Source organism: Suncus etruscus, chromosome 9 (genome assembly GCF_024139225.1).
Source record: "Suncus etruscus isolate mSunEtr1 chromosome 9, mSunEtr1.pri.cur, whole genome shotgun sequence".
Taxonomy (NCBI): Eukaryota; Metazoa; Chordata; class Mammalia; order Eulipotyphla; family Soricidae; genus Suncus; species Suncus etruscus.
The window spans coordinates 98,940,328-98,962,350 of record NC_064856.1 but is presented as its reverse complement, the minus strand read 5'-3'; the positions used below and the strand labels follow the sequence as shown (position 1 = coordinate 98,962,350).

The 22,023-nt window shown below is 32.0% G+C and overlaps 3 protein-coding genes across 3 annotated transcripts; all 3 read right to left on the bottom strand.

Moving 5' to 3' along the window:
* Positions 1–231: 231 nt before the first annotated feature.
* LOC126018629 (olfactory receptor 4P4-like) lies at positions 232–1,170 on the bottom strand. The gene has a single exon (XM_049780730.1). It carries the CDS (start codon positions 1,168–1,170, stop codon positions 232–234), a length of 939 nt encoding a protein of 312 aa, XP_049636687.1.
* An 8,954-nt stretch (positions 1,171–10,124) lies between these two features.
* On the bottom strand, positions 10,125–11,054 carry LOC126017789 (olfactory receptor 4P4). Its single transcript, XM_049779841.1, has one exon. It carries the CDS (start codon positions 11,052–11,054, stop codon positions 10,125–10,127), a length of 930 nt encoding a protein of 309 aa, XP_049635798.1.
* A 9,569-nt stretch (positions 11,055–20,623) lies between these two features.
* Positions 20,624–21,559, bottom strand: LOC126017771 (olfactory receptor 4P4-like). Its single transcript, XM_049779825.1, has one exon. The coding sequence runs from the start codon at positions 21,557–21,559 to the stop codon at positions 20,624–20,626; it is 936 nt and encodes a 311-aa protein (XP_049635782.1).
* Between the last annotated feature and the right edge of the window lie 464 nt (positions 21,560–22,023).

Here is a 22,023-nt window from a genome sequence, read left to right as displayed (position 1 = left end):
GGTAACAACATATAGATAACATCCAAAAAGGAGAAAAAAAAAATCAAGGCACTTTACTCAATAATTAGGAAAGATAAACAAACCAACAAATGAAGCAGATTACTTGTAGTAAATTGTTACAACAGAAAACTGATTTCAGTGCTGTGCATATTTTAGAACAAAGTTTTTATCATGAAGCCCTTAAGATAGAAATTTTTACTTGAGTAGGATAAGTAACATGAAGGTGTAAATTCAAATGATCCGCCTTTCAATCAAAAATGTCTTCTTGCACCACACTTTGCGCATGGCATTCTTCATCTCCATATTTCTGAGCGTGTAAATCAGGGGGTTGAACATGGGAGCAATGATGGTATAAAAAAGAGCAAATACTTTATCTTCTGGAAAAGTCACGGCAGGCCTAATGTAAATGAAAAGGACAGGAACGAAGAACAGAACCACTACTGTGATGTGGGAACTGCAAGTGGAAAGGGCTTTGCTCCGACTTTCTGCAGGATAAGCCCTTATGGTATATAAGATTAGAATATAAGACAGCATTAAGACCACAAAGACAACCAACCCCATCATGCCTGAATTGGCAACCACTAATATCCCAACTTGGTATGTATCCATGCAAGCCAGTTTCAGCAAAGGATATGCATCACAGAAATAGTGGTCTATCTCATTAGGGCCACAGAAAGGTAAGTGGACAATGAGGAGACACTGAGCAAAGGAATGCAAAAAGGCCCCAACACAACAAGCAATGACCATGGCATAACACTTCTGCCTGTTCATAATGACAGTGTAATGTAAGGGTTTACAGATAGCCACGTAACGGTCATAGGCCATCACTGTTAGGATAAAAACTTCAATCCCCCCAAAGAAGTGCATGGCAAAAAGCTGTGCCATACAACCAGTGTAAGAAATCATGTTACTTTCCGCCACTAAATCTGTGACGAGTTTGGGTGTCACTGTTGATGTATAGCACAAATCTGAGAGAGCAAGGTGATTAAGGAAGAAATACATTGGTTGGTCAATTAGCTGGCTGCATGTAATCGAAATCATTATAAGTAAATTTCCCAACCAAATAGCTATGTAACAAAATAAAAATAGCAGAAAACATAAGTTTTTAATTTTCTTACTCTGGGAAAGTCCCAATAGAATAAATTCAGTTACGTTATTCTTGTTTTCCATGATCTAATGAAGTTAGGACTTCAAATAATGTGCCTAAAGAAAGAAAATAATTGGTCAGCAGAAGAGACACTTAACATGCGTCATATTAAAAAAAATATTTGTGGAAGCAATAAGTAATGTATTGAATAAACATCTATATGCTATTATTGTAAGGTAAATTCTTCTTTATAAAAGGCTTATCACAATCTTCCAAGAAAAAGATATGCTCTAGAGTGATAGTACCTATTATTAGTGGTGCATGTGTGGTAAATTACCTATTATTAAGGATAATTAATATAATAATTAAATAATATAATAATATCATATAATAATAATATAATAATTAAATAATAATTAAAGCATAAACAAAAATGTCATCTTATGACTGCAATGCAAAGGAAAGCTTAAGGAGAATGATGTCCCTAAAGTAGTTTATTTGCTTTATAGATTGATATAGTCAGGCTTAAAGTGAAATGAGTTGAATTGAGCATAGTATTTAAATAGAGCATAGTATTTAAATTTTTGATATATTTTACCTTGGATTTTTTATTTACCTCAAATTGCATTAAAATATCAAGATAAACACAAGAAAGTTGTGAAATATCAAAAGCTCTAAACAAAGCATAATACAAGATAAGCATGAATATTGATACTGCTAATACTGATATTTCTTTTCAATTATACACTCTTCACACACACTATTTGCGTTCATATATATGTATAAACATATATATATGTATATAATGTCACACTGGAGAGAGAATACAGTGATAGAGTATATGTCTGTCTGGCACTCATTTGACACGGGTATAATCCCTGACATAGTATCCTCAGCATCACCATAGTATGATACATTATCATAGAGGTATGAGTAATTCTGAACACAGCAAAGTTTTTGTGCGTTGTCTATATAAATGACTTTATTCCAAGCATCATAATGACCATGAAATGTCATCATTCATTGTGTGAAATACTCTCACATAAGCAATGATTACATTTAGAACATGCAAACATAAGTTTGATAAAACAGATCACATTTACAAAATCAATTGTGAAAATATTCCCAACCGTGCTATCATACATTTACACATATATACACTAAATATATAGGATGTAAATAACAAAACTCAAACTGGTCCTTCATATATGATTTAATAGTACCGCTAAGGGGACAAGATACTTGATGGTACAGCCTGAATTAATAGTGGCTTTAAATAAAATTAAAATTCACTATCTGAAATAAGAGCAATGATATTTTAAATCCAATATTACAACAAGTAAACACTTGAATAGGAACCTAAAAGTTTCTTTTTTTATTTTAAAGTTGATTTTATTAATTTTATGCCATGGATTTTATTCCTTCCCTATGATCCTATTCCTTATACCATAAGGACTTTTCTTTAATTATGCTAAGTTCTGATAAAGATTGATTTTTTATTTTAAGAATATACTTGGACGAACATAGAGGCAACAAACTATGTCTCCCCATTCATTTGAACCTAACTAATAATTTAAGACACATTTTAAGCTTATACTTTTTATCTAATAAATATAAATATACTTTTTATCTAATAATAATTTAAGACACATTTTAAGATTATACTTTATTTATAACACCTGCCCTGAGTTATCAATTATATATAAAATGTCATATAATGGTTGTATTATTCAAGGCTACTCACCTTGAATATAAATAGATATATTCCATCTCTATCATCATGCTTCTCTGTTGCTTTAGAATTCATTCAATAGTACTTTCTGGGTAAAATTTTCACCTTTCTTCCTTAACTTGTACCCATTCCCAACAGCTATCTCTCACTTTCTACTAGGAAGTTTTCCTGGTCTCTTAAAATTTACAGAATTATTTTCTCCTAAAGGCATCCTGCAATAGTCCCATCTACCTAACTTTAAATGGATTCAAGATAATGCATCCAGGCAGCTGTAATGTATATTTTTCTAGCACTTTACAATTAAATCACAGTCAGTAGATTAATAATTTAAAGAAAAGAACAAAATAGAGACCTAACATATAACCTAGCATTAAACTGACATGACAATCATGATTCTCATGTCTGACATGACTTGTCATGTCTCTGTTTTTATTTTTGATATTTCTACTATCAGTATTCCAAGGTTGTCTTGTTAAATTATAAGGAACATTTTATATAATAACCCTTATTTATTTTCTTTCTTTTATTTTGACTTTTTCTTCATATTATTATGAATATATTAAGTAGCAATGAATTCTAAAATATTAGAGCATCTTCCATATAATGAACCAGTTTTCTCCACAAGGGCTGAGTTAGATTTATATCATATATTTTTGCTAAAGGAAAACTAGTATTCTTTACAATTTAGCTAACTGTTGATAAATATAAAATATTACTCTAAAGTTAATTGTAATGATATCAGTTTTACAATTATTTCAATATCATATCTATTATTTTTGTTATTTTTGAAATTAAAATTATCTTACCTAAGAAATAAATATTGAGCTAATGACTACCCCAGTAAGAACTAATGTTCTTCAGAACACTAGGATCAAGTCTTGACTCAATTGTTCATAAATTATTTTTTCTCTTTTATTCTACTTTTTTTTTCACTTAAAACTTGATGCCTAGGGCCCTCAATATTAAACATTTCAAGATGTAATTCATAAAATTCTGAATTACTCGCATTACTGAGATTAATATTTACTCTTTCTTTATCAGTCTTTTAATTGTTTTACTCTGTACCTCTTTTCATTTTACATTTTCTTGCCTACAAAATGTGCAAATAATTCTTAATTTCTATGACATTTTTGCTTTTCTCTAATATCCCATATCCCAAAATAAAATGACATTATTTTATTCATTATGTCAGAAGAAATAGGTCTATCTCACTTTGACATTTCTTAAGAAATATAAAAATAGGCATTCTTTGAGTACACATAAGTAATAAAAGTTTCCATAAAAAGCATTGCAAAGCTTGAAAATGGAAATGATAACTTGTTTTTATAGATGTATGGGTAAATATAAACACTACGTTTTTCTGTGTAAAAGTAACATTTATTTACTATTGTCAACAAGACATTTTTAACAAATGCAGATTTATTGACTTACAAGGTAATTTATTTCACTAGATACATACCTTTATCTCAAGTGAAAGGTGGCATTCAGTTAATCTAATGAAGATAAAACACTGATTTCATATCTAAGGACGATTGTTTTTCACTGATCCATCTGCTCCTACAAATGCTCATTCTGATTCTTTTCCTTTTCTTTCTATAAAAAGCAGCATTCTATTTCTTTTATTTTTATAATTTAGGAAAATAAAGAAATCTCTGTCATTTATGTTGAAAAACATTTAATTTGTTTTTACCCCATAGTTGTTTATCCATTGTGAATTCTAATTAGAAACGTACATATACTTCCTCTTGAATTTTCAAGTGGTATTTAAAGTAGACTACCAGAGTACTCAGAGTCTCATAATATCTTCTAATTTTTTCAGGGTCAGAGACATTTCCCCAAAGAAAACTTGGCGAATGCACAGAAAAATAAATGGTTTAATTCTTCATAAGTCCTTAAGAAAATAGCTATGGCACTACTAATAACCCTTCATTCTCAGAGGAATTTTATTTCAAATTTTATGTCAGCCTTCATTGAATGTGAATAGGTCCTAAAGCATGTGATCACTCTTGAAATAAACACTGAATACACAGATGAGGGTATATCTGGGTAAAACTTAAAATTAAAAAGTACCAAGAGTGCTTAAAAAGTTGATATTTTAAATCTGTGAGGTACTCATTAACAAAGTTATTCATATTTAATTCCATTCAAAAATGTACAACACTCTTCACCAGTTTACATTTGCCACCGATGTCCTCAATTTTTCTGCTTCCCACCCAATCCCACTGCCATCCTCTATGGCTGATATATTTCTTTTATACCTTTATCTCCTATTTTTTTCTTCCTTTAAGACATTGTGCGTAAGGTATCCCTACCCCAACACCCTAAACTTTCTTTGGAAATGTTAATCACACCTGGATTACAGGGCCTTGTCCACCCTAATAGGTGGGTATCTATAGGATAAAGAAAAGGGTCTGGCTGGGAGGAAGAAAGAGGACACAGAGGTGGAGAGCCAGAGGAGAAACAGCATAGAAGAAACTGCTTGAAAGAAGCTGAGCATAGAAGCCAGGTGAAGAAAAATGTACATGGCGGATAAGGCCATAGAACTAAGCTGTCTCTGATGAAACTTTAATTGACTGCTTGTGTATTATTTCTCTGCTGTTACTACCCTGTGTCTTCAGACATGTCCAACAAAGAGGCTAAAGGTCACGGGACTTGCTGTACTGAGAAAGGCCTCACCCAGAACACATGGACATTAGACATTTTATTTTTTATTTATTTATTTTATTTTATTATTTTATTTTATTTTATCTTATTTTATTTTATTTTATTTATTTTATTTTATTTTATTTTTTGGGTGACAGCCAGCGGTGCTCAGGGGTTATTCCTTTCTCTGCACTCACTCCTGGCTCGGGGGACCGTATTGGGATGCCGGAGATTGCAAGACAAACACCCTACTGCTATGCTACCACTCAGGCACCCTAGATTTTATATTTTATTTTAGATTAACAACTGTGCTTTAAACAATATTGATTGCAATATTGTTACTGAAGGGAGTATCATGCCTATCACTTAACCTCCATTCAGCACCCAGTTCTTGTCCAGAGTGATCATTTCAAACATTGTCATAGTGATCCCTTCTTCCCTAACTGTATTTTTCCACTATTTATGGCAAATTTCCTATCATGGACTGGTCATAAGGACCCTTGTCTCTATTGCTTGGCTCTTTTTTATATCTCACAAATGAATGCACTCATCACTCTATACCTCCCCTCTAACATTGATTCATTTCATTGAGCATAATACTCTCCATATTCATCCATTTATAAGCAAATTCCATGACCATCAACAAAATGTTTAAAACTTCCCAACACTCTCCTTATGCCACTTCTATCCCAACTCTTCATTCTTCAATTCATATTTCAGTAAGCCTAGTTTTGTAACACATGGTGCACCTGGTGGTGTTTATCAGTATTAAATATTATATATCATATATAAATTCATTGCTTTTTTTGTATAATACTGCACTTTACTTTTTATTCTTATTTGTATTTTTCGGTACTGGTCTTAAATTTTATTTTTGAGTTTTATTTTATTCTATTATATTGTTGATTTTATCCTCTATTTTAATGAATAAAGATTCTGTAGGTATTAAAATATACTTATACTGTATCTAAAATGAGAACTTAATAAAATATTTGGATAAATTCAACTTTTGACAACTAAGAATGCATTTACCTTTTCATGCATTCTAAATATTATTATATATTTTATATAAGCATTATTCCTTTGTATTTATCTAAAACATACACTATTCACAAAATTCTTTATGTCAATTTATGATATTTGTTTTTTTGGGGTTTTTTTTGGGGAGGTTATTTGTATTGGTTTTTGGGCCACACCAAGCAGCGCTCAGGTGTTACTCCTGGCTATCTGCTCAGAAATAGCTCCTGGCAGGCACGGGGGACCATATGGGACGTCGGGATTTGAACCAACTATCTTAGGTCCTGGATCGGCTGCTTGCAAGGCAAACACCGCTGCGCTATCTCTCCAGCCCCTATGTTATCTGTTTTTAACCTTCTTTATATTAAAATTTATTTTTGAGTATTTTTTTAGTGATTATACTCCATTAATTTTTTAACTCTGGTTATTGTAAAGAATTTATTTTAGACATGATTTATTATCTAAAGATATTTATTATGATAGAATATTATTAATTTGTATAGTACTTTTGTCTAAGAAAACTTTCTAGAAATGATTAGTAATCATCTACTTAAATGCTTATTTCCCTATTAATCTCTGGAGCTTATAAATGTATGCCATTACATTTATTCCTATACATATATTTGGAGGGGTACTGCCACATCCCATAATGCTCAAAATTCAAAATAGCCAAAAATCAAGTCTGGGTTTTCCAAGTGACAACTTCTACTATGGATCCACCCCAGTGCATATGTCTTAAAAACTTTTTAATGTTTTCATAAAATATTTTGATAACGAAAACATTTTATTACACTCAATCTTTTTGTTGTTGTTGCTTGTTTGCTTGGGGTCACATATGCTGGTACTCTGGCTCTGCACTCCATCACTCCTAGCAGGGTCCAGGAGACTGAAATACTGGAGATGTAATCTGGTCAGCTTTGTGTGAACTATCGCTCTGGTCCTTACATTCAATCATTCTTTATTTTGGGGGAGGGGTTTGAGTTTGGGGGCCACACCCAGTAACTCTCAGGGGTTACTCCTGTTTTTGCATTTAGAAATCATTCCTGGCTCAGGGGATCTTATGGAACACAGGGGATCCAACCAAGGTCCGTCCTAGGTCAGCCGCATGCAAGGCAAATGCCCTACCGTTCCGGACCCACATTCAATCATTCTTAAGATATGATTTATTAGTCTCAAGAGATAATACATCATGTAAATAGCTTAAATACTGCCAACCAGGTTTCGATCCCAGAACCACTTTTGATATCCTTAGCATTATCAGGAATAATCAATCCTGAGCACAGAGCTAGAAGTAAGCCTTGATTAAGCAGCACTGGGTTTGGTCAAAATAACGAACAAAAAAGGAATAACTTCTCTTTTATTCATTAATTTTATAATTAAAACATTATTTAAGTCACTTCATTATTAATTTAGTTGTTAAATATATTTAGCAATATAACCTCTAACTATATTCAGGAATTTTTCAAATACTTTTGAACAAAATGTATATATTATCTCATCCAGTTCTATTTTTCTATTCAAGCATTCTTACTATTATTATAGATATGTCAAAATAAGAGTATATGGAAAATATTATCTTCTATACATGTAAATATTCACATGTCCATGTAGATGAGTTAGAGTGTATGTGTCAGTCAGTGTTACTATAACTCTTAACATGCCTTCTTTATCTGTACACAATCTCTCCTTGGAACTCCCTGAGGAATGATATAATTTTCTTCATATCTACTAAATAAAAAATTTTAAGTTTTAAGTAATGATGAGAAATTTCATGTGCTTGATAATTTGTTTATAATAACTTTCTAATGGTGATTTCCTGCATGTTAATCTTACTAACATAATATGATGCTTTTTTTTTGGATGTCCTTCTGAATTTCACTTGTAAACAATATATTTCTTTTGAGCTATTTATTAATGAGAGATTGGGCCAATAATTGTGTAAAGTCAAAGGTTTTATATACTTATAACTTTTTATAAAGTTTTATATTCTATTTACCATAGTACTTTTCTACTAGTAACTTCAACTTAACATACGTTTGCTTGTGACAGTAAGATATAAAATCACAAAAGTACTTAAAATTAAAATTTTGCTACAATATAGAGCATGTTAAAAACAATAGGCATATCTTCTAAAAAAGAAGATATATTCCATAATATTTAACAAAGTGCTACTGATATTGGCTCTAAATTGAAAGCAACTTTAATGTTTTATTCATAATGGATAGATATATCAATATATAAAACATATAACATCAAATCAGGGTACTGGAGAAATAACACAGTGATAGGACATTTGCCTTGCACACAGCCTATCAAGGACAGATGGTGATTAGAGTCTGGCATTCCTTATGGTCCCCCATACCTACCAGGAGCTATTTCTGAGTGCAGCGCCAAGAATAACACCTGAGCGCTGCCAGGTGTAAACCCCCCCCCAAAAAAAAACATCAAATCAATGAGAAAATTCATAAAATATAGGGAATAATTCATGAAGGTAACAATAAGAGAACATGAATTTAATGGATATTTATTATTTTATTGCTGCTTTTCTACAAAATATAAACAAAGATGATAAATGAATTTATGTAATAATAGTCATAATAGACAGATAAAAACTTCAGGTATAACTACTAATTTCAATCCGCTAGTTTTGTCTCTCATTGGAAGACATAACTCAGTTTTAATATTCTTTAGCCACACATCAATGTTATGAGCAATTTAATGCATTTGTAGTTTCATAAAACTTAATAAATGAAGATAAATGTATAATCCACTATTAAGAGTTTTAAGGACTTGAATCATTTTCTAGCACAATGCTGAATGGATAAAATATTTTTTATTTTTCTATGTTGTCTGATTACTTAATATACTAGTGTACAATTAAAAATTAGGACTGAAGAAGGAACATTTTAAGAGGATCAAAGTTTGATAAGATGGCGGGGTCGGGAGCTGATGGGCGGCATCGGGAAAAAGATGATGTAGAGTGGCGGCACTTTTGGCACATTCATGGCTATCGGGATGGGCATTCAATGCTGATGGAGACCATGGTTGCGTGTAATATCAATCCCCTCCCATCATTCCCAACCCATGTACTACAATAAAAAATTTGAGTAGTAAAAAAAAAAAAAGAAGATAAATGTATAATCCACTATTAAGAGTTTCAAGGACTTGAAAATTTTCTAGCACAATGATCAATGGATAAAATATTTTTTTATTTTTCTATGTTTTCTGATTATTTAATATACTAGTGAACAATTTTAAAAAAATAGGTCTGAAGAAGGAACATTTTAAGAGGATCAAAGTTTGATAAGCTGGCCAGAGCAATAGCACAGTGGTAGGGGGTTTGTTTGCCTTACATGAGGCTAACCCAGGACAGACCTGGGTTTGACCCCAGCTACCCATATGGTTCCCAAGCCAGGAGCAATTTCTGAGTGGCTAGCTAGGAGTAACCCCTGAGCGGCACGGGGTGTGGCCCCCCCAAAATAGTTTGATAAGGTGCCAGTATAGAGGCGTGAAGCACCAGAGATATAGTTCCTTCTTACCCACTTATTTCTCCAATCAATGTGGCAAGGAAATGGATGAGCATGTATATTTATTCACACTCACAGTCTTATGGAACCACGTACAAATGCAGAAAGTTTTCAGAAGTCATTTTTTCCCCAAGAGTGTATAGTGACACCATACTTTCCTCATGGCACTCTTCATCTCAGTGTTCCTCAACGTATAGATAAGAGGGTTGAACATGGGAGCAATGATAGTATAAAACAGAGCAAACACTTTATCTTCTGGGAAAGTTGTAGCTGGACGAATGTAAATGAACAAGGCAGGTGCAAAAAATAGTACTACAACAGTTATATGAGAACTGCAAGTAGAAAGAGCTTTTCTGCGGCTCTCCACAGAATATCCCCTGATGTTGTACAATATAAAAAAATAAGACAACAACAAGACAACAAAAGTAACCAAAGCAATTAGGCCTGAGTTAGCAATCACTAAGAGACCAGTGATATGAGTGTTGGAACAGGCCAATTTTAGCAAAGGATACACATCACAGAAGTAGTGATCCAGCTCATTGGGGCCACAGAATGGTAAAAAAATGGTGAGAAGAAACTGGCTGGCTGAGTGTATAAATCCCCCAGTGCAGCAGGCCATGATGATTAGATTGCATCTCTGTCTGCTCATGATCACTGTGTAATGCAGGGGTTTACAGATGGCCACATAGCGGTCATAAGCCATCCCCGTGAGAATGAAGATCTCAATGCCTCCAAAGAAATGTGTGGTAAAGAGCTGTGTCATGCAGTTTCTATAGGAAATGGTCTTCCTTTCTGCCAGTAAATCCCTTATTAGTTTAGGTGTCACAGTGGAAGTATAGCAAAGATCAGACAGTGAGAGGTAATTAAGGAAGAAATACATGGGTTGTTGAATCAACTGACTGCATGTGACAGAAATCATGATGAGCAAGTTTCCGATCCAAATACAAATGTAGCAGAATAAAAATAACACAAAGCAGCTAAGTTCAATATTTTTGTTCTGAGAAAGACCCAAGAGAATAAAGACAGTCACATTATTGCTCATGTCCATGTCCAGTGTACAGAGAAGACATAGATCACCTGCAATGATATAATTCATAAACTCATATTAGTTGGGAAGGGCGTGGGTCATATTCTATTCAAGGGACTAGTTCAGTTTTATTGACTTCACTGAAACTGTCGCTGAACTACAGAGCCTAACAGGACAAGCATCTTGTTTTTCTCCATAGACAGTACAAACTTTCTGTTTTTTCTTTATATAAAGCCTATGTTCTGTTTTTTTTTTCCTTTAAACACAGTATACAGCCTGTTTTTCCATAAAACAGAACACTTAACTGTTTTTTCTATTTTTCCTGATTACCTCCTAACCTGATTAGCTAAGACACATTATAAAAATCCCCTCTCACCTGAAATTAAGAGTTGAAGTTATTCCCCCACAAGTGGCTTGTGAATGGTTTTTGAATCTGTATGCACTCTACTTTTCCAGGATCTGACTTCACCAGTCTCACAGAAGGTTTCAGAGAACATAAATTAGTCAATGAAATGACTATTTAATACTAATAAGTATGAACACACTATATGTTCCATTAACCTTATTAAAATATATGATGAATGGCCACTATAGTATACTTGAGTACCTTGATCAATTAGAATATTTTCTACAATGCATGGTTTTACTTTAATTAATATTCCTATGTATAGTCTGACAAATGTAACAATATTATCTCACAAATTATTCCATTCCTACTCTGGCAGATATAAGGAACAAGCATGTCAGATACAAATTTTCAATCAGTCAAATAGCATGATAAACTTTATTTTAAAATAAATTACTTAAACCCATAATTAAAATAGGAATTTAATATGTTACTGAGAACATATTAAAATATTAGAAATTGCCTCTTCAAAATGCTAATTAAAATATTTGTAATTTTTTTGTCATTTGTTCTCATGTTGCTTATGATTTAGCAAGTTGTTTGAGATTTGAAACCACTAGTTTTTCTGATCTTAAAACTAATTCAATATAAACAGGAGACCAATTGATCTTTGAATAGCTGGCATATATTTATTAAAAGTTTATTGAAACTGTAAAGGTTTGCTATAAATCAAGCGCATTATATTTGAAAAGCTCAAATTTAGTTCAGCTATATGTATTTTTAACATCTTTATATTTTATCAATAACAAAATTTTACCAAATAATATTTCTCTTTACACAGAAAGTCTGTGAAAATTACAGGCTTTATAATAAAAAAAATTTAAAATATGGCTTGGGTCTTTGCACTATACTAGAATATGCTTTTATATTTAATACAAATAAGTAGATTGGTTGGAATATAAGTAAAATGGAAAACTTACCTTCACTTAGAAATTTTCTTGTTACATTTTTTAAATAAGAGAATGTCAAATTTCATTAAAATTAGAGATCTTAATTTTATCTGCTGTTAGAACAATTTAGCAAAGACTGATGTAACAAAATAAAATTTAGAAAACTTAAAAATATTCTATACAGTGTTTCTCAGATTCTCAATTATATATTTTATTGGTAAATGTAGCTTTCACTCCATTTATGTAAGATTTTAAAAACAAGTCAAAAAAGGAACATATAGGTAATGCTGTTTTCTAAATCAACAAAATCAATCAGCAAAAATAATAACAAACATGAATGTTAAAAAAAAGTCTGTCCTTATTTGAAATCTAATCAAATATATCTTGCTCAATGTAATTTAGAAACTGATTATAAAATTCATCTCTCATAAGTGATAGTCATTAAATAAAATAAAAAGTGCGTATGTGATAGTATTTTTGTTAATATTACTATGTATTTAGAAAAACAAAATCTTCTTTTACACTTAGAGAAAATAAAAAAGGGTTTTTTGGGAGGTCATACTCAGGGGTGCTCAGAGATTACTCCTGGCACTGGGCACAGAAATCGCTCCTGGCAGGCATGGGAGACTATATGGATGCTGGGATTCGAACTACTTCTATCCTGGATCAGCTAAGTGCAAGGCGAACAACCTGCCACTGTGCTATCTCTCTGGCCCCAATGAAGAACTTTTAAATACTAACATAATGAGTGCTTAGAGTCCTAATGTTTAAAATTTGAAATATATGACTCATGGACTTATGCTTATAAGCATTTCCCTTTATTTTCTCAGCAAAAATATAAGATGAGCAATACGATTAATTTAAAATTATCCTTGGATTTCCAAACTCCTAAGTTGGTTGATTTTCTGAATCTTTGAGAAAATAAAACTGTATCACAAAATGATCTTTATATCATTTGGCTACCTAGATTTAACTAAAAATATTGAACAGGAAACATAGAAATATCATTTAGGCTCAACTTTTTGAAGGAAAAAGCATAAACCCTATAAGTACTGTATCCTGACATTGATGTACTAATCTAGAAAGTAACAAATATGAAATAAAAATAAGAAGATAATAAATTATTTGGATATACTACTAACACTGACACTTCTTATACCTTTGTAACTTTGCTATATTGGCTTATGTCTTTCTCTTAAATTAGGTAGCTAATCTCACTTATTTATATTTTTCCCTAAATAAACGACCTCATCTGCTCATTCTTTCACTACCTCTTTGACTTCAATAGTGTAGATAACATTTTATAATGGTTAGGTAAGCAATATATAAGAAACATATTATTTTATGATTTGATATTATATTTATGAACCTATCATCCTACCCTTAGCAGACAATAAGTCAGTTTTAGAATGTATTTATAACAAAAAAGAGAGCAAAAAAAAATAGAATGTATTTATTTTTTAATTAAATAATGCTTCAGACTATAGAATTGATTAAAGTATATTTTAAATCAAGTGTAATTATAATTTTCTTATAAAATCAATTGAAATATGTTTAAGTAAGTATTATAAGTGTATGCAGAATGATTTTAGAGGAAAAGAAATGTTACTTACATATTTTGCTCCACTTGATTTTTGGAACATTAGTCTTAATGTTTTGTTCTTCATTGAAATTAAACTCACTTTTTAAAATGTTTTTCTTTCCTTTTTCTTACTTGAATATTTGTTCTAGTAAATGAACATTATTGGTGAATATTAACTTAAAACACCTTCCAATTTATACATAAAAATACTCACTTTTCATATCATTTGACAATAATTGCTCATCACCAAATCAAACTCATGATGGAAAAATAAAGAGCTTAATGTCAGAGAAGTTTCTAGCTTTCTAAAATTAGTTGAAACCAATATACAAATATATAGACTCTGTACCACTACAAAATTCCTGAGGGTGGTTAGGATAAAATGCTTAATAAAAGCTTAGGTTAGCTCTCTATCCCAAAGGTACATTTGTTTCCTCTCAAGATTTAGCTTATTTAGTATGTTAAGTATTTAAATGTCCCCAACTAATTACTCCCCATTTGGAAGCTTCCTATAAGATCCAAAGGAATAGACTACAACTATATTCTAAATGTGCCCTATTGGAATTTAGAGATATAGTCCTATGTAGGACAATGCTTTGCATTAGGAGTTCTTGTTTTGATCCTTGGCACCTTCTTGTTGTTTTTTTAGTACTGTTAGTTGCAAACCAAAAGCAATAAGGCAAGATTAAGCCTTGAGAACTGCCATCAGTGCTCAAAATAGACCACCATCACCACCACCACCAACAACAAAATTTATAGATAGGAAGATAGTTATATAGAAAGTATTTATAAAACTATATATAGTTATAAATAAAGATAGATAAATATAAATAGAAAGATATCTCATCAAAAGCAAGACTTAAAAAAAATTTTTGGAACCCAGAATGTTGAGCTTGCATGTGTGAATCAAAGTTTTTGACAGTTGAAGTTTAAACATATAATATTTATTTTTTTAATAATATAATTTTTATTTTAATCATAGTGATTTATATATCGTTCACAGTAATATTCCAGGTACATATTTACATTGAATCAGGGGAATTCCCACCACTGAATTGTCCTCCTCCCACATCCACTCCCATCCTGCCTACCATATCCTCCACTCTCCCCCCAGGGGCTGCTAGAATGCGTGGTCCCCTCTGTGTCTAGTTTATTGCTTAGTGGTCTTATAACTGTTTGGTATTTCAATACCAATCTCACCAAGAGAGTCAAATACCATTAATAGCATTTTTTTTTACTTTTATATCCTAGGTGAATGTTTGCTTTTGCTTTGGTTTTTGAGTTCCACAAATGATAACACTATTTGATAGCTTTAATGCTAGGCAAAAATAACTAAGTTTAAATAGATTCTATGTCAGACATAAACTAGCTAATAGAACTTAAATTCTCTAAATGAGAGCAATCATATAAGATAGATGCAGTTAGCTTGTTTTCAATGATGATGGGAGGAAGGCATAATTTATAATACCATGATTTTTATGAGATGCAAATTATAATGAAAAAATGAAAATATTTATATATGTATCATTTAGAAACATTTATTTGAAATAAAAATACTTTTGTGAATGGTCATTTTTCATATTAGTTTCTCATTCCTTTGATATGCACATATTCTTTGTTCTTTAAGAAAAACATTTTTTTGGGGTACTACAAAGTTTTGTGGCTCATCTGTTTCTCATGCAGGGTTAGAATCCACTATTTTTCTTGAGTCATTTTCCCTTTTTACTGGAGATTGGTCCACATCTCAAACTTAAGAGTTTTATGTAGATTCAGCTTTTTCTCCTCTAGTGAAGCCTCTTGAATACACATGACTTTTTCTCTTTCTTCACATTTCTTGAAGCTATTTTACTTCATTGTTTCCTCTCCTCAAATTGTTTTCCTGTGATAGAAGGTGATTTTCCTGGAAAGTCTGGGCATAGTTTAGAACTGAATTTCCAGCAGGATTCCATGGACTCCCAAGGATCCTACTGATGGAGGACAAACCAAGACATGACATCTTGACATCATGACATGTAAATTGACTGACATATGTGTACTCAGAGACCACCATACTTTTTGAAGCCACTTCAGACATACGCCAGGTGGCCAAATTGGGTTAGCTAGAGAGTAGGAATATTATTCAGTTTCAAGGCTACTTTACTTTGCTCCCCATTTATCCATGAAGGAAATAAGAGGTTCTGCAACTGAATTCTTGCTCAACCTGGAGGACCCTTATTTGAAAAAGGATTTATCTTTTTACCTGCAACATAATTGGTGAATTAAACAGGAGAAAGGTGAAGAAAAAAAATTATGAAGAAAATCTCCAGAAATGAGGAATACCATAAAAATCTGTCCAGCAAGTAACTCCATTATATACAGAATTAAATTTTATTGTTTGTTCATAGAACCTAAAACCAGCTCTATCTCTTAACCTTTCTTTTAGTTGGGGCAGGCTATAGTGGAGAATTAGAGAAATCTAAAAACAATTGGAATATTAATGAGCCTAAAACACTGGTTTAGCCTCAGCACAATAAATGGGGACAAAAAACAGACAGAGGCAGCCATTTAGTTCTTGAAGCATATATATGTCTATACATAGACAAACTCATTGTTCCCAGTGGTTGTGTGTCCAACACCAGGTCAGACACTACTATGGTGCAGGGGAGAGATCATTGATGGAATCTGGACTTAAGCAATTCAAATGCCATTAACTACTGGGGATCCATGCTAGGCAATGAGGTAGTGTTTCTGCCTGAAAAAAAAATTAGGTATAAAAAAGTCACTCACTACAGACATGATAGACACACTAGGAATTTAAGTGAGATAGTGTTGCTAGGGCAGTGATGGCGAAACTCGTTAGTTCAACAAGGTTCCCAGGTTTTCAATATTTTTAAGAATGAAAATATTGATTAATAATCATACTCATAGTCAGAGTTAGAATGTAGAAACGTTTATTGGAAATTAAGGAAGAAGAAAAAGGAACTCCTCAAGTGGGATTAATATAGAATTAATGTATTATTATAATATTAATATAGAATTAAAAGTTAAATATAGCTGCTTTGTGTGGAGGTGTATAGGGAAATTGAGTCTTTCCAAAGACTCTCCAAGTCTCTTTGCATCCTTATCAATTGAAAAAATGTCACAAAGAATGCAAGATTCCTACAGAGTGGTCTTACTAGCCTGAGTCCTTTGGATTTGTTAAATGCCTCAGGCATTGTCCATTATCCAGTTAGAATGGTTTAAGTATTAACTATAGCCATTAGGGAGGGAGTTGCCTTAGGTCAATGGTGACTGAACAAACTGTTAGCAAAGGGAAACAGGTTTCCTCTTTTTTTTTTTTGGTCACACCCCAAGGTGCTCAGAGGTTACTCCTAGCTCTGCATTCAGAAATCACTCCTGGCAAGCTTGGGGGACTATATGGGATGCCGAGTATCATGCAAGGCAAATGTCCTACCCACTCAGGCCCCAGAAGTTTCCTCTTTCAATAAGACTGTGAATCCCCCAGAAGAAATTAATGGCTAAGAGGCTGTCACTGCTAGGAAGAATACAAAAATAAATAAATAAATAAATAAATGGAAAACTAGGCCTCAGGCTTCCACTTCAAGCCCCTGTTCTCCCTTAAAAAGGCTTCCAACTTGATTGTCTCTATGCTTCTTTGCTTACCTATTTCTATTCTGATAAGCTTGTGTTCTCTCTCAAACAAGTACTTCTCTCTCTCTCTTGCCTCACATCTTTCTAAATAAGCGTCAGTACAAATTTTCTTGATTGGGGGGTGGAAGAAAGATAAAGAAAGAAAAGTAGGTCCCTAAATATCCCATCTTAGGGTATATGGGAAGACAGTAGAAATCTAAAGTTTGAGACTAATGCTTCACTGAGGCTCAGTGTGTAGGATAGCTGAATTTTAAGAACTCTTCTCACCTCTTTCGTCCAGCAGGAAGCTCCCAAGTAAGGAAACCTATTGCTTGTCTATTAATAAATTTATCTTGATACAGAAAAAAAGAAAAATGAAAAAGCATCACTTTAAATTACTTCTATTTTATTATTTATGAATATATTTATTTAAGCACCATGATTTCAAGCATGTTTGAAGTTGGGTTTCAGTCGTTAAAATGAACAACCCCTTCATCATTGTAACCTTCCCATCACCGATAGTTCCCATCTCCTTCCTCCCTCTCCCCCTACCTTTATTAGAGACAGGCATTCTATTTTTCTCACTCACAACTATTGCCATGATAGTTGCAAGTGTAGGTATTTCTCTAACTGCACTCACAACTCTTTGCAGTAAGTTGCATATTTATTGTGGGCCTACCCTTTTAGCTCTCTTTCTCTTGCCTCTGAAAATTATTACAATAATTTATTTTATTTTTCTTAAATCCCACAGATGAGTGAGACTATTATATGTCTATCTCCCTCTGACTTATTTCACACAGCATAATAGTTATTATGTCCTTCCATGTATAGGAAAATTTTAAGACTTCATCTCTTCTAATGGCTACATAGTATTCAACATCCAGAGGGAGTTATAATGTAAATCTGAATATAGTGATTTTTATATGTCAGTATTGTTTGTAGTAAGTGTAATACACTGGGACGATATTAGTAAATGAAGATCATTTAAATAATGTACTGTGATATATACAAAATCTTAAACTTTTTATTTCTGGTGAAAGAAAAGTTATTCTAAAAATTAGTGTTAAAAACTTTACAGAAAGATGTTAGATTCCATTATCCTAATGTATGATAGATGGCATTTCCTCTGTAATTTGGATTTTTCTGCATTACTAATTTCTATGATTTTATTCACAATTGTAAATAGCATGAAGTGTTATGTAAAGGTAAGAATACTGTAGAGTCAAAGGTAGGATAGATTACATTGGAAATATTGTTAATACATTGTTTTATAATATGAGGGCAATTTAAAAATTTTTGCTTTCCTTTTTCATAAATAATGAACTGAATGTTTTCAAAATATAAACTTGTGTGGTTTAGAGAGATAGTATACCAGAGAGAGTACTTGGCTTGGCATGTTTCATAACTGTTGATCCCAGCACCCCACTCTGTGTATGTTCCAGAAATGATCCCTAAAAGGGTAAGGAATAAGAGGAATAAGAGCACTGAAAGATGTAGCCCAACAATAAAAACAAGCAAAAAATAAACCAAAAACACTGTGTATATACAAAATACTACTTTTCTACATTTGGGTTTTCTAATTTCTTTTTGTAAATTTAATACAGTAATATTATTTTATTTCTTTCAAGTGAAATGTTGATTACTAATCTGCTGATATTTTCTATTAGATATTTACTATTTTTATTATTATCTTCATATCTTTTGGATGTCTTTCTATTTAAAATTATTATAACTTTTGCATTACTTTCATTTTTTCTATAAAGACCAAAATATGTAAGCTATTACTCTTGTCATAAAAATAACATTATCTAATATTTATCTCTTATTGTATTTACTTTATAGTAACCTATTTTTAACTCTATAAGGTATACATTACATTTCTATTCTAAATGTTACTTTGGCTTTCACTAAATGTTATTATTTAGCTGTCTATTTTCTATTACAATTTAAAAAAGAGTTTGCTTTATGGACTATGTCATATAATTATAATTTAATGACTTTTATTTTTAGAGCAGTTTTTAGTTCACAAAACATTCCATGGAATATAAAATAGTTCTAGCAGATTCCCTCTCCATGCAGAAACATAATTTTCCCTCAGAGTTTCACATTTTTAATCTACTTAATATAAACTGGTATAACATTGCATCAAAAAAAGCACAGTATACATCAGTACTTTGTTATGGTTTTGTACAATAGGTGGGTCCACTGTTGGGTCATTATTATAATATCATTACTCAAAATGATGCTAAGAGATAAAGAAATAGTGCAGTAGTATAGGCACTAGCTCTCCATGTTTCTCACCTGGGTTCAATTTTAAGTATCCCATTTGAGCCCCCAAAAGCCATCAGAAGTTATTCCTGAGTTCAGAGCCTGAAGTAACCTCTGAGTACCACTGGGTATTACCCCTAAATCAAATCAAACTAAATTAAAATGCTTTGTTTAAGAAAAACTTGTGCTAAATGAACAGTTTCATCATCAATATATACTCTGCATTTTCCCTTCATCTATCTGCCCCTCCCATGATCACCTATCATGTACTATATTTTTCTGTCTTCATTGTTTTTATTTTTTATAAAATGTACCGTAGTGAAAATTGTATGTTATGTTGACTTTTCCACTTGTATTATTGCACTATGTAATTGCTTCTATTTTTCTTGTGTTTTTTTTTTAATTTAAGTTACTAGTGTTAATGCTAAAATGTACAGAAAAATTTTAAAAACACCACATTTTAGTTTTGTAATAATGACTGAAGAACAAGTTGATTTATCTGAATAGTTGACAATTAAATTACATTATATATCTCATTTGCTTTGCAAATATTTGCAAAGTCTAGAAGTAGTTTGTTTTGGTTCAATAATTTTTTTCATGCTGGTCATCTAAATACATAAAAAACATTCCTAATCTTTCATAAGATTCACTTAGCTTTTGATCATTTTTGCTGCAATAATTAGTGTTTCTTTAGTTACTATCATAAGTATATTGTTTTATTTATATATTACTATGTAACATATAAATTATATATAATTTTACTTAGATTCACATTTTTATGAATACCAAATCCTACTTTCTTTCAGAAATATTATCTCTAATAAACTCTTTTAAACTAATTGAAGACCTCTTTAGAAAAGAAAGCTTGACACCAAACTTTTCTTAGTGTGTTTTTCATCTCAGTATTTCTCAGAGTATAGATTAGGGGATTAAACATCGGAGCAATGATAGTGTAAAACAGTGCAAATATTTTGTCTTCAGGAAAAGTGGTAGGAGGTCTAAGGTAGATAAAAATGACAGGTCCAAAAAACAGGACAACCACTGTGATATGAGACCAACAGGTAGAAAGAGCTTTGCGTTTCCCCTCAGCAGACTGGTTTCTTAAAGTGAATAATATAATTCCATAAGAAAGAGATAAGACAACAAAAGTAATTAAGGCCACCATACCTGAAAAGGCAATTACAAGAACACCAGTGATATACGTGTCAGTACAGGCAACTTTAAGCAAGGGGAAGACATCACAGAAATAGTGATCGATTTCATTAGGGCCACAGAATGGCAAGTTGATTGCTGTAGTGAAAAGAGGAAAGGCATGAATAAACCCACCACTCCAGGCAGCTAGGACAAGGAGGTTGCACCTTGTTCTGTTCATGATAAGCATGTAGTGGAGGGGTTTGCAGATGGCAACATAGCGGTCATAAGCCATGGCAGTAAGAATGAAGATCTCAGTACCTCCGAAGAAGTGCATGGTAAGGACCTGTAACATGCAGTTACCATAGGATATCGTCTTTCTTTCTGCTAACATATCAGAAATTAATTTGGGTGTAACAGTGGATGTATAGCATATGTCTATGGTCGATAAGTGGACAAGGAAATAATACATGGGCTGGTTAAACAGAGGGCTACATTGAACAGAGATAATGATCAAAAAGTTTCCTCCCAAAAGGGCAACATAGCAAAATATAAAGAGAATAAAACAAAAAATCTGTATATTCTGCCCATATGAAAATCCAAGAAGGATGAATTCTGAAATGTTTCTATAATTATCCATTTAAGTCTTATATTTCATATGCAAATGAGTGATATACCTGAAATAAAAAACATAAATTAGATAAAGTATAATAATGAAAACTCAATAATGTAAAATTTACTAAGAATATATTTTCTTGCATGCCTATATAAAGTATAAAACTTGATTTATAAAGTTTAATTAAGCTTCGAGTCATTCTTTTCTAGATCAACATTTATACCATTTTGGTAAAATAATTATAAGCCTGTAAGAATAATCATTAGTAACTTTAAACAACATTATTGATCAAATTTTAAATATTTATGTAGTAGAGACCAGAAACTTAGTATGGCAGGAAGGGTGTTTCCCTTGCACGTGATTGACCTGAATTCAATCATCAGCAACTCCTGCCAAATTATTATAGCAATTATCCTACCAAATTATCTAAAACTTCTAGGAATAAGCATGAGGAAATGCAAATATTTTTAAGATTTAAGTTGAACCAC